Genomic DNA, 18,351 nt, shown 5'->3' with positions numbered 1-18,351 from the left:
GAAGTATTTTGTGCCTTTGAAAGGGTATGAGTACCTAGCTGGGTGCACTCATGGTGGAGGCTGCCAACCGAAAGGAAAGGTAAGGACAACTGAGACCAACTCCTAAGTCCAAGGAGGCGAAGAAGCTGGATTTCTTCAGTAGGAAGGTGTATTCTGCCAGGGGGCTCCAGCTTCACATTGCCAACCAGCAGGCAGTCGTTAGCTGCTACAGTTTTAACTCTTGGAACATGTCCAAATTCAAGGAGCTACTGCCGGTGGACTCCCGCTCGGAGTTTTCTGCTGTCCTCAAGGAAGGCAAGGTAGTCGCGAGGATCTCCTTACAGGCTTCTGTAGAATCAGCAGACTCTGCAACCTGGACTATGTCGACAGCCGTAGCCATAAGAAGGAGCTTGTGACTTCAGGTGTCGGGACTACCGCACCAAGTCCAGCAGACAATTCAAGAATTGCCGTTCCACTGTTTAGGGCTTTTCTCGGCGCAAACAGACTCTAAGATCCACAGCCTGAAAGACTCATGGCCACTCTGAAGTCCCTGGGGCTTCATATGCCTGCCCCCCAGAGGAAGCAATTTAAGCCACAGCCTGCCCTTGGCTTCTACCCTGCTCCCCCTAGACAGGACTATAGCAGGAAGTGGGGCAGGAGTAATAGATGGAGACCCTCTCAGTCCTCCTCTAACCAGGGCCAGGGTTCCGCAAAGCAGCCCTCCGCCTCCAAGCCAAACTTTTGAAGGTGTGCATGGAGACGATGCACCAGTTCAGATCACAGATCCTTCCCCTTCTTTCATGAATCGTCTATCCCATTTCTACCATGCTTCAGCACAAATCACCTCAGACCAATGGGTCTTGAGCATGGTAGAATTGGGATATTCTCTGCAATTCTGTTCCCTCCCTTCTTCCCCGTCCCTCTTCAGGGACCCTTCTCACAAGCAACTCCTCATGCAGGAGGTGCAATCGCTCCTACTACTCAAGGCGGTAGAGGAAGTCCCTCTAGAGTTCAGGGGCAGGCTGTTCTATTCCCGGTATTTCCAAATCCCAAAGGCCACGGGTGGACTCATACCTGTTTTAGACCTGCAAAACCTCAACAGATTAATGAAAAAGATAAAGTTCCACATGGTCTCCTTTGCTTCCATTATCGCCTGCCTGGATCCGGGGGACTGGTACACCACCCTCGACTTGAAGGACGCTTACTTTCACATGTCTATAGTTCTGTCCCACAAACGGTTCCTCCACTTTGTGGTCAACAACACTCACTATCAGTTTACGGTTCTCCTCTTTGGCCGCTCGTCGGCCCCTGGAGTGTTCACCAAGTGCATGTCAGTCATGTCAGCCTTCCTGCAGAAACAGCAGGTGCAAGTATTCCTGTACCTCGATGACTGGCTAATCAAAGGCCGCTTCAGGGCCCAAGTGGAGGCCCATGTGAGCCTAGTTCGGATGATGTTCCACAGGCTTGGCCTGATACTGAATGCAGCAAAGTCGACCCTAATCCCTACTCAGAGGATAGAGTTCATCGGAGCTCTCCTGGGCTCCGGTCAAGCCAGGGCATTTCTTCCGGAAACTCGCTTTCTCACCATGGACGCTATCATAGACAAGCTCGGGCGATACTACAGCGCGAAATTGCCTGAAGCTGCTCGGCCATATGACTGTCTGTACGTATGCAGTACAGCACGCCAGGCTGCAGGTCACCCCACTTCAGGCATGGCTAGCCTTGGTGTACAGGCCGAACCGAGACCTCCTGGATAAGTTGGTCACACTCACTCTTCCAGTTATTGAGTCCCTCAGGTGGTGGCTCGACCTGCAAGCAGTATGTGCGGGAGTGCCCTTCTCTGGGCCCCAACCCTCGCTGTCTCTAGTAACGGACGTGTCAGCGATGGGTTGAGGGGCGTACTTAGGAGAATCAGGACTCGAGGTCTCTGGTCTCAAGCTGAACTTTTGCTTCACATCAGCATCAGGAGGGTTGGCCTTGCTTGCCAGATATTTCAAACCCATCTGCAGGGTAGATGGGTATCAGAATTGACAGACATTACAACAGCAATGTTCTATATAAACAAACAGGGTGGTGCTCACTCCTCTCCCCTGTGTCAGGAAGCCCTCAAGCTGTGGGACTTCTACATTGCCCACTCCATACATCTGCAGGCATCGCACCTTCTGGGCTCTCAGAATGAACTGGACAATCATCTCAGCAGTCCTTTCACAACCACGAGTGGTCCCTCCGCCCGGATGTCGTAATCAACATCCTCCAGAGGTGGGGATTTCTCCATCTAGAGTTGTTTGCAACATGGATCAACAAGAAGTGTCAGCAGTTCTGTTCCTTCCTGAATCACAGCCCTGGTTCGCTCGCAGATGCCTTTCTCCTCCCTTGGGAGGGATACCTGCTGTACTCATTCCCGCCTTTCCCGCTCGTGCACAAGCTCCTGCTGAAGGTCAGAAGAGAGGGACCATCGCTGTCTTTATAGCGCCAGCATGGCCACGTCAACACAGGTTCACCACGCTTCTAGACCTGTCAGTGGACACACCTATAACACAGCCCCTGATCCTGGACTTGATCACGCAGGGCCACGGCCACCTCAAGCATCCCAATCTAGAGTCTCTCCACCTTACAGCATGGAATCTCTGTGGCTAAACCCCTTGGAGCTCGCATGCTCAGACACTGTTAGGGAAGTTCTCCTTGGCAGCAGAAAACCATTCACTTGAGCCACTTATCTGGCTAAGTGGAAGAGATTCTCAGTCTGGTTTCTGCAAAAAGACACTCAGTCATTACAGTCATTGATTCCCATTATCCTGGACTATTTACTACACCTGAAACAGCAGGGCCTGGCAGTGTCATCAATAAAAGTGCACCTGTCCGCCATCTCGGCTTGCCATCACGGTTCTGCTGGCCAGTCAGTATTCGCTAACCCCATGGTTGGCCACTTCCTCAAAGGACTAGGTAGGCTGTACTCCCACGTAAGACAGCCAATCCCACCCCCACCCCCCCATGGGATGTCAACCAGGTGCTGTCAAGGCTGATAGGCCGGCCCTCCTTTTGAGCCCCTAGCAACTTGCTCTCTCCTCTGCCACTTTCCAGGAAAAATATTTTTAGTGGCCATAACTTCTGCCAGGAGGGTGTCTGAGCTTAAAGCCTTAACCTCAGATTCCCCTTATACTTTTTTATTTTTTTTATTTTTTTATTTTTAAACAGGACAAGGTACAGTTGTGGCCGCATCCAGCCTACCCCCCCTCCCCAAGGTAGTTTCACAATTCCACACTAATCAGGACATTTTTCTTCCAGTTTTCTTCCCTAAGCCACATGCTAGTAACTGGGAACGGATGCTCCAATCCCTGGATGTCAGATGAGCGTTAACTTTTTACATTGAAAGGATGAAGCCATTTTGAAAGTCGACACAGCTCTTTGTTGCAATTGCTGAGCGGATGAGGGGGCTCCGAGTGTCGTCCCAAAGGATCTTGTCATGGATCATGGCTTGTATCAGGGCATGCTACGACCTAGCAAAGATACCTGCTCCAGCATTGACAGCGCACTCCACAAGGGCACAGGTTTCCTCGGCAGTGTTCCTGGTGCAGGTCCCCATTCAGGACATCTGCAGGGCAGCAAGGTAGTCATCAATCCACACCTCTCCATCGCACTACGCCATTACTCCGCAGGCTAGAGACGATGCATCATTAGGCAGAGTGGTGCTGCAGTCTGCGACTTGGTGAACTCTGACCCCTCCTCCCGGGAACTGCTTGGGAATCACCTACTTGGAATCAACATGAGCAAGCACTTGAAGAAAGAAAAAACAAATGGTTACCTACCTCTTGTAACTGTTGTTCTTCGAGATGTGTTGCTCATGTCCATTCCAAGACCTGCCCGCCTATCCCTCTGTTGGAGTACTCCAGCAAGAAGGAACTGAGGAGATGGTGGGTTGGCAAGGACCTATATACACCGCCGTGAAGGTGTGACTCCAGGGGGCAGCACAGCCGACCCGACGGGTACCTCTAGGGGACAAACCTTCTGACGACTGCATGCGGTGCGCACACACCTACTTGGAATGGACGTAAGCAACATATCTCGAAGAACAACAGTTACGAAAGGTAGGTCATCATTTTTTCCATCACATTCACTCAGCCACAAAAATTCCATGGAACAACCTGATTTAAAAAGAATCCAGAGGCCTAGCTGGAATTCAAACCTAAAGTAGCAAAACAGGGAAATAAACCTGCACCTGAAGCTCTTCTAATGAGAAGTGAAAGGTGGGATGTGGGAATCCAAAAGGAAGGGGAACAACAATTTTGTAAACTCCTGGAATTCTTTTTGTGTGTTGCTGAAAGGTGGAGACAATGGATATTTAAAGAATGTACTGTCGCTCTAGCAGTTCTCATCTCTGGCAGATTGATAATAAAAATGATTTTCAAAACCATAAAGGTTATGATGAAATTAAAACTGGAGGAAAGAAAATTAGACATGTTTAAAAAAAATCCCTGTAACAGTTGCTTGCTAGTTTGAAATGCATTTTAAATTCAGATGTTAACTTGTGCATTTCAGCCTGTCAGTCATACAGCCTTGTAGAGTAGCAGCCACATATATGTTCAGTGCTGCAAAACGATAGTGGAGGAGAAAGAAATCAGTTTCAGAGATGAAAGCCTCAATCTTTATATTTGTGGCATTCAGGCATTGACTGAAAAGTGACATTAAGTCACAACGAACCCACCCACCCCCAGCTTGTGTTAGCAGTTGAGATCTCATCAGCGAATAATGACGGAGTCCATAATTTAGCATTTCTTTAAATAGTTCTGCAATTTATCTGGCACAGCAGAGGGAGAGACTGCAAAGCACCATTTCTGCCTTCACCTCTGTTTCCCAGGAAACCTGCTTTAACAGCTTCTTTGTTCTTCAGAACAAAGCTTTTGTCATTATTTAGGTGGGTTTAGAGGAATATGTATCAGCTGATTTGGCACTGGAAGAAGCACAGAAACACTTCTAAATATCGGGCTCCATTAGGAATGACCATTAAAGATTTTTAAAATGTGAGTTGATTGGTATATAATGTGTTTTTTAAACATGTGTTTTTAGTTTGAGGAAATTATTAGTCTTAATACTTAAATTCACCAGTCTTTAATTATTTATAATCTCATGGGCATGTTTTTCATATTCTAAATATCGCCATATTTTAAATAATTCTTCACTGCACTGTTTCCAAGAAATGAAAACAGCAAGTAACTCCATATCTACTATTCTGCATAATGTAGCTAAAAATGCTGGTCCAAATTTGGCTCAATATTATTTGAGCCAAGGGGTTGCAAAACACCAATGTTCTGAGCTTCTGGTAAGTTTCTGGGTGGAATTCCTGGTTCTGGGACCCTATTAGCTAAGAGACAGCTTCTCTCCCTTTGCTATACTACTGACCTTGTATTTAGTTATTTTGATTTAAGTGCAAGAATGCACCTGTCCAAAGCTCTTAAGCTCTTCCCAGTTCACAGTCACAGTCCATGGAGGATGATATATCCAGCAATGTAACAGGCCGGAACGCAACCAGCCCTCTAGTCAAAGCAGAAAAATTATACCCCAGTCGTTCCATAAGGCTCCTGCAAATAGCCATTGCCGTGTGCCTGGAAGGTCAATAGATTTGGGCCATTTTAGACTAAAGTTGAGGAGACAAGGAACCCTTGTAAAGAACATCTTGCCAACCATTCCCTCTCATCTATACCCAGGGGCGCCCAGTTTAAAAATCTCCACTGACAGAAGCTGTGGCATTAACACACACAGAGAGATACTCTGATATGCAGAACCCAGGCCATTTAAGGACATAGGCACTGCCATACTGGACCATGGCAGAATTCGTCTAATCCAATGTACTGTATCTGACAGTGGCAATACCAGATGCTTCAGAGGAAGATGCAAGAAAACCCTAAGTGGTAATTATGGAATATCCTGCCCATAGGTGAAAAGTGGTACCTAGAGTTTTGGCTAGGTGCCAGAGAAATCAAAACCAATCAATCAATCAGCAAAATTTCATTTCCAAGTCACTGCTGACATAATAAATGATTCCAGCACAGACACACTGGGAAGTAAACCAAAAAAGCCACGTTGACATAAATCCTTGTTAAAATCAGAGGGGGAAATCAGTATTTTGTCAAATACAAAGGGACAAAACTGTGAGGGAAAGGTTTTAAAAAAATATTTTCAAGTATCTGCTTGACACTACTTTAATAGTAGCAGGTAATAAACTTGGCAGTGTGATTTTAATACTGTGTCTTTTTAAGTCTTATGACTTTTTTGGTGTGAAATATTGATTTTAAACAAATGCAGTAACAAAATATAATAATGTCCAGTTTATGAGGGGAGAATTAAATAGAGATCCCTCGTGAACGCAGCAAAAATGAGAAGCTCTATCTAGTTTCAGATGCTGAATAAAAGTGTTATTTAACGGAAGGTGGATATTATATTGCAATTAATTGCAATAAGTGCTGCCAAAGCACAACAAATTTCAACAGATCTGAAGATAGCTTGACTGGACTAAACAAGAAGTGAAAAGAAAACCCATCCTGGAGCTGACTTCAAACAAAGACCGTTTAAAGATAAAGACTTGCTTAGACAGGCAGGCATGGCAAGCTGAGCCCTTCCAGTCATGGATATAACATGTCATTAAGCAGTGTCTTGAGGTGATCTGAGCTACACACAAGAGTAGTAACACTCTGGATAGGTTACAAATAGGGAAAATAAGACATTTGACAATATTGATAAAGTGAAGCCCAATAGATAATGGCTGGGGTCCAGCTAGCCATAACTGGCCTTAACATTAACATACTTATTTTAAAAACTATCCAGCCCCACATGCTCTTTATCAGAATAAGTAATTAATTCCAATTTAGAGGCCGTATAGGTGGACATGTGTTTTGCTTTATAAATACATAACTTAATATAATTAATTATAAGGGAATACTGTGCAAAGGATAACTGACATTAAAAAAATGACTCCTCCTCCTACCAAAACACAGGAGGAGATGTTAACAAACATATTTTGAATTGGAGGGAATTGTATTTTGGTTGGTAAAATCCAAACACCTGCTCTGTCTTGATCAAGTATGTCCCGTTGGAAATAGCTTCTTTCCAATAGCATTGAGCATTCACATTTAGCCATGGCTGTACAGACAAACGGGCCCGCAAATTTTGTGGGGGCCATTTGACAATGCAGCCTTATCACACCACAGTAGAATGGATTTAGTTTATTCCACCTTTAAGAGAAGAACAGAATCTTAACACAGAGAAGTTGTGGTGAGCTATCCCCCGGTACCAAGCCAGTATGTCTCAAGCCTGGGTCACCTTTCTGGATGAGAAAATGGTTTATTCTCCAGGTCCAATCACTCACTGACCTCTCTCTGCTAAGGTTACCAACAATGGAGAGCCAACTTTGGTAGGTAGCGTAATGTTCTTATTCCTTTGTGAGTCTCAATACATTTCAGTGGGGCAAAATAGGAACATAAGAATTGCCACATAGGATGGAGCCAATGGTCCTTCAGGTTCAATGTCTTGTCTCTGACCGAAGCCAATATCAAATGCTTTGCAGGAAGGTATGCAGCATTGTAATAAACAATATTGTAATAAACCATAAGCAGAGAAATAATTATAAAATGCCTTCTGAGGGGGTTCCTTCCTAATCGGAAAAAGCGAATGGTTGGTTTGTGTGCTGAGCCAGGAAGGCTTCTGTCCTTTTATACATTTAGCATTAAGTTTACATGGGACTAAGCTTACAATAGAGTAGTTCAGTGACATTGAGTGTGGATTTCTACATGTGAAGAATTCAGCAATAGGTTGCTATGTTTTGCCTCTTGAGCAGCGGCAGCTCCAGGCACCAGTGCTCCAAGCGCTGGTGCCTGGGGCGGCAAGCCGTGGTGGGTGCCCTGCCGGTCCCTGCGAGGGCGGCAGTCAGGCAGCCTTCGACGGCTTGCCTGTGGGAGGTCCGCCGGTCCCGCGGCTTTGGCGGCAATTTGGCGGTGGGTACGCTGAAGCCGCGGGACCGGCGGACCTCCCGAAGGCAGCCTGTCTGCCATGCTTGGGGCAGCAAAAAAGCTAGAGCCGCCTCTGCTCTTGAGCATGTCTGGCCTGCAAGCAGTTTTGCATTCCCTGTTTTGTGAGTAGGTAAGTGGTAGAAACAAACACATTGGAGCGGTTTGACCTGTTTGGTATGGTGCATCAGAAAGAGGCTGAACCAAAAACGCATGCTAAAGAGCTGCTATATTTGAACAACAGACTCCTTAATCACTACTGTGTTTCTTGTTCAACAGCCCAGTTTCATCAGTGAGTTGGGTCCTCCAGGTCGCAGCTCTTTGGATAGCGTGGAGATGGCCTATGCCCGACAAGTGAGTATGTTGAAAGGGGATAACAAATCATTGCCAATGTGTCTTAGCCACGACAGACATGGGAGAACAAAATGGGAGAAGCCCTGAGTGAGTGAAAAGAGGTACATCAGGACAGGGATGACAGCACCTGGCTGGGATTAAAATGCAGTCAAGAAAAGACAAGAAACTTAGCCTGACTTTTTCCTCAGAAATGTGCTTCTCTATCTTCTGCATCTAAAGGTGATGCTGATACCATGTGTAATTATCCAGATCATTCATGGTTATATAGTAAATGGAAACTTTTTTATCCTTTTTATGTGCGACTTTCCAAACTCATGTTAAAATGCCAAAGTATTCAAACCAATACTCTACATTCTTGTAGTTTTTCAGATTTCAAAGGCACCCTTTGTGATTGGGGAGGTGGCGGTGGGGAAAGAGATTCAAATATTAATTATGGCAGTTGTCAAGTTATATCCAGTTTTAGCTGGTCACTTATGAAGAACTGCAGAACACCAGGGCTGAACTAGAAGGCTGCATTGGAACTGATCTGAAAAATTTCAGGAGAAGATACTAAATCTATTCATAATCATGAGCAATTTCCTTTTATATTTAAAGACTAAGGTTCTGATTACCAGTAATGTTGGAAGCAAAATAAAAGACAGGGACTTGATTTTCAGAATTGCACACACAAAACTGTGCGCCCAGTTCCTTGCACTGAATTACCAGGATTACATGCATAAATCAGGTATTTGTGCAGACAGATGGCTAGTTACACATCTGTTTTGCCATTTCTATATGCAGTCATGGTAACTGTGTACAGAATTAGTTACACACTGATAAACGTGTTTTTTAAAATTGGGGCCGAAATACCTCTGTTCACTTAGCATCAGTTCTGATTCTGTTCTATTTGTTGTTAATCCATAATTAATTAGTTGGCTCCCATCTACACTGTAGAATTACAGTGCTGAAGCCCCCATACAATAGGTTCAAACCATGTTTTTAGATTACAGGAAGATCATTCCTCATTTTTCTGGAATAGACTTAGTTTACTCTAATAGCCCATGAATATAGAAATACGTCTAAATTCAGTAAATAAGAAACTATCAGATCCCCTACTGCAAAAACCAAGGACCTGAATTTTAAAGGTACTAGCACCTTCAGCTGCTGTGGATTTCAATGGAAGTTTCGGGTGCGCGGCACCTCTAAAAATCAGATTATTGTTACAAACTGTCTCAGTATGGTGTCAGTAGCTATTTAATAAAACTACAGTGAAGTTCTTTTTAATACGGGATAAAACAATTGTTCCATGCAGCAGCCCAGAACCATTCATAGGAGCACAGTGAAGTCCAGTTTAAATGACTGCCCAGTAATGGAATAGTTCAGAGGCCAAGCCCACTGCTGTAGTGGTAGGGGAATGCATTACCATCATGGGGAGCGGTTTGGATCCTGAGCACAGTTTCTTTCATCTATGCTAGGAACGCTGAGGAGACAATAGTATATCCAGCTGCCGGAGAGTAGGGGGAGCCTTTTATCAGTTGCCAACACTCCCTTCTAGGTAAATGCCTAGAAGGTTTTCAGAGGGAACTCTAATTAGCCCTTTTACCTGGAAGAGAAGGTTTTTGGGCTGGGAATGAAGGAAAATGTTGCAAAGTAGTAGCTAAAATAAGATCAAGATTTTTAAAAATGGGTGTTAGGCTCCTAAATCCTTATTCAGGCACCTAAGAGTGTGCTGAAGTCACCTCTGAAATGGATGTGCCCAAATGAGGGTTTAGGAGCAATTTTTGAAAATCTTCACCTAACATCTAATACATAAATAACTGAACTGTAATGGAAAATTGATCTGTTCAATGCATATATTTCTCTATGCGCCAATTACAGTCCTCAATCCTTAAAAATTCCAAGAAGAGAGGGCAATGTTAGAGCAGCTTAGTCAGTGTTCAGTGGAATTCACTCTGCAGGGCAGATAATCTCTTGCAGGACTGGAGGAATTTTAAGGCTCTAGGATGGTTATGAAAGGAATACTTTTTTCTCTTGCAACACAGCTTCATTTAACAAGTTTCTGCTGTACAGGTTGCTCTGGGTCAGGGTTTTATAAACACTGCTACCACTAAGGGACTTAATATTATGGTTTCCAGAATTCTGTTCCTGTCTCTTCAACAGAAATGAGTGGTGTACAGTGAAATGTCACTCTGGCAGTCATATATCCGCCAGCACTTTTCCCTCCTACGTTGCAGTTAGTCTAACATAGCAACCAGTGCAAAGCTCTGCCATGCAGAACAACTGAATAACTGTATCATTCCTGACATTCAGGCAGGGCTGGGGCTGTGGTAGTGTTGTGGAGGTGCATTTCATGTTGCTGACCATCCCTCCCCTTCTGTCCTGGATAGAAGGCAGCTGATGTGGGAAGAAAACTGGCTAGAGACCCTGAAGGTCATCCAGTCTTGAAGCCTGTTTCAAATTCTGCTGCTGTAGCAGGGTGGAGGAAAGAACCATATGCATTGTGAAAATTGCTCACTTTTGATACGTTTCAGATTTATATTTATAATGAGAAGATAGTGAACGGACATCTGCAGCCTAACCTGGTAGACTTTTGTGTTGCTGTTGCTGAACAGGATGATAAGGTAATGCCAATAAGTTAACATAGGGAGATGTACTTAATCCGCTTTCAGCTGTGATTAGCAGCTTGCTGATATTTACAAAAATATACTGATACCACAAGAAAAAATTGCATTGCTTTACAGAAAATAATGAGCCAGGAATGCAGTCTTCTTCAGTACAGCAGAGTCCATGTGGTAAACTCTGGGACTGAAATTCTGTTTACAGTGAGGTAGAAAAAAATGCCCTGCTTCATTGCATTGTGATCCTTAGAAACAAGTATTTCACTTTAAATGGATCCTGTTGTGTCTTGCTTTAAAAACAGGACCCCATGATATCCACATGTGCCATTGTTTACATGTACTTTCAAAGAGTTTGTGAATGAAAGGGCTAATTTTCAGATCTGGATTATGGAAAATGTAGGTTGGTCCCCAATAATAATACTGGCTTGTGTTTAAACCCAAGCACCAACTAAATAGCCTCGCAGTGGCTTTAAATCAACATTAAATCTGCTTTTCCTATTTCACTCCTTCAGCTGGATTGCTAGGATAGCAGACTCCTTGAAATATATTGTGCTGTGAACTTTAATTCATCAAGTCTCAGCTTTGTTCCAGATTGTGCCACCTATCTGGGAAACCCCTCCACCTTCTTGCTGGCCCGTGGCAGTCTGTAAAGGTGCTATTGCAAAATAACACTGCTTTTGGACTTGCTGCTGTTTTTGCTTTTCTTGTTTTCATATTACAGTAACACCTCATAGTTCCCATAAGCACCAGGGATGCATTGTGCTAGGCATGCTCCAAATGCACAGCTGGACATAGTACCTGAGCCAGAGATCTTCAGTGTATAATTTAGTAACCTTTTACTGAATATTGCAGCTCTTTTGTATTCTTTTTCTGTACTTATGGATTATTTTATTTTTGTGTAAGTTATTCTTTTTCAAAAACAAAATCCTTGAAGAAACTACCAGTTGGATAGATATCTTGCAGGTGATGAAAGAGCCTGATTCTGCTCTCAATTACATTGGTGTAAGTCAGGAATGACTCCATTGCAATGGAAAAGCAGAGTCTCGCTCAGAGAGCTTTCAGATGAAAGAATAGCAGGGAGGGGTTTTTATCAAGAAGGGTAAAAAAAATATATGTAAAGATGTTTTTATTGTTGTTATCCATACATCAGTGTCCTTCAGACAACTGTTCTCGATGAGGTGGGCGTAAGCTTAAAGCAGAAGGGTTGTAAGGACAGAGGTTGAATGCGTGTGTGACTCACGCTTGGGGGAAGAAAGGAAGTTCTAGATTAGTACAAGTGATAGTGACTACCGTACTTATGACACTCTCCCGCTTTCCTCCAAAACAAGCGCACAGACTATGGAGAGCTGTAGGAAGAGGACAGGGAAATGACTAATACTGGAAAGTAAAGCCTGTGCGGAGGTTGCCAAGCCAGGTGTCCAAAATTTCTTGGCCATCTAACAAACCTAACTGACTTTGAAAGTACACCTGTAATTGAGATCTAACGGACTCCGAGGGCTTTGAGCAATTCTGTATTCATTTTAACAGAGACAACTCAAGGAGTTTCAGTGCTCTTGTCACATTGAAGTATCATGGGTGAAATTCCGACCTCGTTGGAGTCGATGGCAAAACTCCCATTGATTTCAGTATGGTCAGGCTTTCTTCTCATGTGTCTTACTATTTTACCTGTGTGTATTGATAACTTAATCCACATGAGCATTTAGAACTAGGCTCCAGGGTCTCAACATTTTTCAGAATGTGGATCACATCTGAACAAAGAGAGAGAGTCTTGTGGATACATCCTCTCCTGTTTGTGATTCCATAACTTCACAGGGCAACTACAGCAATTGTTTATCCGGAAACTATGGCTAGGAAAGTATTTGTTTAGAGTGATATAATGACTGGAAACAAGGAAGCAGAGCCATCACCAGGTCCCCAACCAGCTCTCTGAAAGCCATAGTCAGTCTGTGGACCACAGTCAGGCAAAATCTTTGCAGGCAAATGTTCCTTTAAAGGGGGGTGATGCAGAGAAGGTTGGGAACATCGTTATCAGCCTAACTCTGGCATGCGTCCTGTCACCTGCACTCATTCTGTCAGGCAGACAGAGATGGCTTACCCTGATGTGTGCTTCTAATGTCTTCTTTATAAGTCTTGACTAGCTGTAACTTATCCTTTTTTATGTAAACGCTCATACTGCTCAAACTAGGTAAATCCCTTATGGCTGTAATAATCACTGTTGTATGAATGGGTTCATTTCTAGAATATTTCTGATATGTGGGCCATGGTTAAACTAATGACAGAGGTATTGCTGGTTCCTGCAAGCGATGCGTTGAAAGTCCGGACCAACATGGAGGTGCGCATGGAGTTTGTAAGGCAGGCTCTGCGTTACCTAGAACAAAGGTAAGGCAAACATAATGGAGAAAAGCATCCTTGAGAGTTCCTAAGTAATTACATACAGCAACAACTTTCCTGTGTCTCCATTGGCATTCTCTAAATAGATACATCCACACGCTGAGGGTTAATGAATAAGACAGAACAACCTAATTCTGTCTTCAGAAATGCCAGTTCCCCATCATGCTGCTGCTCTGCAGGGCTGAGAGCAGCCACTGGGATAGAGAACTATTCCAGTTTTGAAAAAATTTCTTGAGTCCATTGGGAGACTGTTTTGAAGACCTAACCACTCTTTATTATTCCTTTCCTGTCACTCTTTATGTACTTGCCACAGTGGCAAACAGGTGCTGGACATAATACAACTAATTGAAATAGATAAATTATCCCCGCCTAAAAAAAAAAAAATGTCTCCCTCTTCTTCATTCCCTTCGGGATGCTAATGACATGGAGATACTAGAAATTAGAGCTGGGTGAAAGTGGGGAGCATGCTTTGCTGAATAGTTGTGTAAATGCAATTCTCCTTCCTTTTCATGCAGTGACCCTGAACATTGTTCTTTTTTGTGTGTGAAATTGCAGGAGACTGCAGCTGAAACGTATGGAAAGGGGCGAGGGAGGGAATTCTTTCATAACTCCATGCTTGTGAGACTGCAAAAGGAGCTAGACGTGGCCTGGTTTCTGTTGTGTGTGTTTGCAATAGAAGTCCTGCAAAGTTTAAGTTTGCCATGAACAAACCCACTACTGCGTTTGTTCCTAATTATTATGAAGCCTGTTGTTCTCCCACCTGCCTCTCCAAGTTACTATGTGAAAACACCGGTAAATCAATAGCCAGCGTTTTGTCAGTTTGCTTGTAGGGAAGAGGGCCATAGAGAGTCTGATGGAATTCAGGCCAGGCAGGCCAGACACAGATCACCAGTCCCAGCAAATATCACAAACTGTCAGAGCTTGAACAAGGTGTTACGTGCGTAGAACAACTGCAGCAGCAGATAGAATGCCCACGAAGTTAGGATTCAATACAAGATTCCACTGACTGTGTGTTGCGCATTACAAAAGCTGAACTGTTCGTTGCATGCGTAATCACAGAGCTGACTATGAGAGTGTCCTTCCTTCCAACAGCAGCCATCATGACATTAGCTGGAAAAATATGATCGTAGAGAGCAACCAATAGCTATAACCTACTCCAGTTTTGTGTAGGGGTTGCTGAGGCACTGGGGCCTGATGCAGTATGTTGGGATGAGGTGTTTCCCCCTCCCATCATAGCCTCCTTCTGACCACGAACAGTTGGTTGCCAGGCCTCATCAGTACGCTGTCACTCGTTATCACTCATGGGCTTCATGGCAGCATGCCCATCTGTTTCCAGATGGATTGACACATCAGAAGAATCCTCTGCTGCAAATTCTTCAGCATTAGCGATGCACAACAGGCCAATTCGCTGAGTATCCAGCTTGGTAAATGATCACAGCCGCATTAATTGCAAGCATAAAGCAGGCATGCAGTTGCATACACATTTTTGCCTCGCACGGTTTTTGAAATGAGGCCCTTCAGGCTTACTATTTTTAAAGCCCAACTAACATGCTTTGCAGCATTAAATTTTATTTGCCATGAATTGGCCTACTGGCAAAGCAGACCCTTATGAGAGTGAACTTTCCCTGCTGGAGTCATCACACCCCACCACCCCTTCAGGTATGCCTTCGGTAAACTGAAGTCACTCACAGCTGGCCTTGTGTCAGGTCATTTACAGCAGACATCTGTGGTCTTAAACCCCGGGGAACACATACTTAACTCAACCATAACTCTAGAGTTCCTATGAGGTACCACTCTGATACTTTACTAAATGTAGCATAGCTTTTCACACATGCATATCAGTCTCGCATATTAGTCTTCTAGCCTGGTTTTCTGTAGCTTGCACACTAGCTAGAATGCTGTTGAATTTCATTAGTTCATTATTGGCTGAAGGAAAAACAGGAGCTTGTCTGTCCAAGCCATCCATATAGTGTTGCTACCGTTTTTTTAACTCGTATTCCGGCCCATTCCCTGTAGTTTCAGTACATGGAGAGTTTTTTATTAGCTTGCCTTGGTAAATTACTTTCACTGCTTCCTGTAGGTGTTCTCAGATCCACTTTCCGTGTGTAGAGATTTTGCATCTAAATTCTCTTTTTCCCCTGTGGTTCCTTTATGGTAAGTCAGTGTCTCTGAAGTTTATCATTAAGGCCCTACTTAATTTGTAGTATGGCGGAAATTGCAGATCCCGCAATAGTAGGCTTCCATCGCAGCTTTGATTTTCATTTGCTTGCTTTGCGCACTCCACAATTTTGCATATATTTTGAGGCTTGCAACACACTCTTTTTTTTTCTCCATTAGTCTACTAGAACCCCATTTATCTGAGCTGACAATGGCGGGGCTCCGGCTGTCAGTTCCATGCATTAGTGACTGTAATATAGTTGCAGCAAAATTTCTGGTTATCAAAAAAAAAAATTAGCCGACATAACATAATACTTAAGTGTTTATATTGTTCCAGCAAATCTCTCTTAAACAAATAGGTTTTCTCTGGCTTTTCCAAATTATTTCCAAAGGTCCATTATTACTTTTCCACAATTTTTCACGTCTTGTCCTCAACTCACAATTATTTGACGAGCATCCCGCAATTCAGGTAGGGTCTTATTTATCATTTCTCCATCACAGAGATGGCGAGAGCATGCATATGGCATTTTAAATGTTATTTTGTGCTAGTTAGCATCCTTAGATGGAAATGTTTTGTGCTAGCATGAGAATGGAGCCGTAGTGCACTGTGAACTTCAAAATGTACAATTTCTCAAATGATTTCCACATACAAACATCTACATTAAGGAACATAACTCCATGGCTCGTGTTGCCCCCACGATAGTGTTTGCACTTCATAGTAATTCACTCAAAGATAGATGGCTCTGTTGACCAGGAAAAGTCATGGGCTTTTTGCAGGGCTTGTATTTTACTTTATTAAAATGTTCTCTTACAGTTACAAGGATTATACTTTGGTGACAGTCTTTGGAAACTTACACCAGGCTCAATTGGGTGGAGTACCTGGGACCTACCAACTAGTCTGCAGTTTCCTTAATATCAAACTCCCAGCACCTGTCCCCGGTCTCCAGGTATGTGCAGTACTCTTACTGATGCAGCCAAAGTGCTATTGCACACTTCCTTCACACTAGTGTAGGCAAGATGCCAATGCAACCCCCTGATGATTTTATTTTATTTAGATTGCATTAGGCAATGCTCTCTTTTCCCCCTCTCCTGAGTAACAGTAACAGTTCATTGGTAAAATGGAGTATAGTAGATGGAAATCACTTGACTTGCTTTGAAACAGTTACAAAATGGTGATTTTCTATATTTAAGCCTTAGAATTATGCATGTTAGAATCTTAAAAGAGCATTCAAATATATCCAACTGTTTAAGATAGAAAAAATCATACAGCTGTAGTTTTAAAGGGCTAAATTTAAACATATAAAAAGCAGTTTTCTTTTTGCTGCTGCAGATTGCAGGTGCAAGTAATTTTGGGCACGACTTTGCACCCATAATGCTGTGCTGGCACAGTTGCTGCTATTGAGATGTCTAACTACTGAACCTGAAGCACAGGCAGAAATCAAGTATTCAGCAATCTAACCCAAACCAGCTCCACCCACCCATAACTGTAAGTGCAAAGTTGTGCCAACAGTTACGTGAACTGCAAAATTGTAGGTGCAACTAGGGAGGCTGGGTTGAGACCCTGTCAAAAATCAGATGAAAGATTTGCAAATACAGACAATTGGAAACCAAATAGTTGAAATTCAGCTCATTCTTTGCTGACCTGCTGAGACCTAAGTTTAATGTTTTTTCCCACCAGTAACAGCATCACTAATACTTTATGGCCTAATCCAAACAAAGCCCTTTGTAACAACTTCCACTGACTTAATTGGGCTTTGGATCAGCCCCTGAATGGAGAGCAGGAAATGTAATTCCCTAGTCTGTTAACAGTGCTAGAGAATAGCCTCAATTTTTGCAGCTGGAACTTTGTTTTCTGCAGCTGACAAGTTTCTGAGATCACCTTTTAAATAAAATCCAAATAACTGACAATAATTGGCATGGGGGCTCTCTTTACAGAATTACCTCCTATTGAAGGTAATTCTGTAAGTGAACCCTTTCTTATACGTATGGCTTCCGTACGCCAAAGCTTTGTATCCGCTTGAAGTTGGAATTCGTTTTAGGGTTTTTGTTTGGTCCCCAGCCAGGTCCACTTCCGAGCGAGGAGAATGAACCTCAGCGCTCCAAATAATCCAGTAGAAGTAAAAGAATGTGGCTAGTGGGTGATTCGTAGGAGTTCAGATAGAGACTCATGATTGCTGCCAGCAGCATGAAATCATTTATAGGTATATGGATGAGCAAAAAGCTTAGCACATCACTCATTATAGCCAATAAAAATATTTATTCTTTCCATCACCAAGCCCTTGGGAGCTTTTGTGCCTGTTCTCTTAACCGAATTGCGTGGGCTCAAGGATGTGGTGATCTTAGCTGTGGAGTGCTTCTGTAGAAAGGTACGAAAAAGCAGTTCAATGGAGCATTTGAACCTGCTGTTCTGTACCTATTGGCTAGCTACTGTGCAGTGGAGAGATTCTGAATGCCTCTCTTTCCTGTGAGAGAGAGAGAGAGAGAGACGGTGTGTGAGGTATCAGCTTTTGTTGGACCAACTTTTGTTGGTGAGAGAGGCAAGCTTGGTCCAGTAAAAGACATTACCTCACCCACCTTGTCTTTCTAACATCCTGGGACTGACACGGCTCTAATAATTCTGTTTCCTATTGGAAGATAGGTGAGGCCTGGCCAGTTCCAGGCCTAGAAGTGCCAAAATAAATAGTGAGCAAAGAAAGTAGATCTGTATCCAGAACCAGGTTACTGACTCAAATCCCACTCCTGTTCCCTTCCCTCTGTCACTGTGACGTCCTGCAGCTGGAAGGCATAAAGAGTCACTTCCTTCACAGCCCTGGAGAGTGCACACAGCCATGCGCTAACAGCGGACTGCCCAGTCGTCCTCTTATGCTCGTTCCATG

The 18,351-nt window shown here is 43.6% G+C and overlaps 1 protein-coding gene across 3 annotated transcripts in view; it reads left to right on the top strand.

Annotated features, from left to right (window-relative positions):
• Positions 1-18,351, top strand: part of NUP93 (nucleoporin 93) — a 136,564-nt gene that overhangs the window by 98,043 nt on the left and 20,170 nt on the right. For all 3 annotated transcript variants that reach the window (XM_044987693.1, XM_044987692.1, XM_044987694.1), the window contains 4 exons: positions 8,256-8,330; positions 10,841-10,930; positions 13,167-13,306; positions 16,290-16,422. In XM_044987693.1, coding sequence (XP_044843628.1) covers positions 8,256-8,330; positions 10,841-10,930; positions 13,167-13,306; positions 16,290-16,422 — 438 coding nt within the window. The remainder of the gene's footprint in view (positions 1-8,255; positions 8,331-10,840; positions 10,931-13,166; positions 13,307-16,289; positions 16,423-18,351) is intronic.

This window comes from Mauremys mutica, chromosome 14, assembly GCF_020497125.1.
Source record: "Mauremys mutica isolate MM-2020 ecotype Southern chromosome 14, ASM2049712v1, whole genome shotgun sequence".
Classification (NCBI taxonomy): Eukaryota; Metazoa; Chordata; order Testudines; family Geoemydidae; genus Mauremys; species Mauremys mutica.
This window is presented reverse-complemented; position numbering and strand designations above follow the sequence as displayed.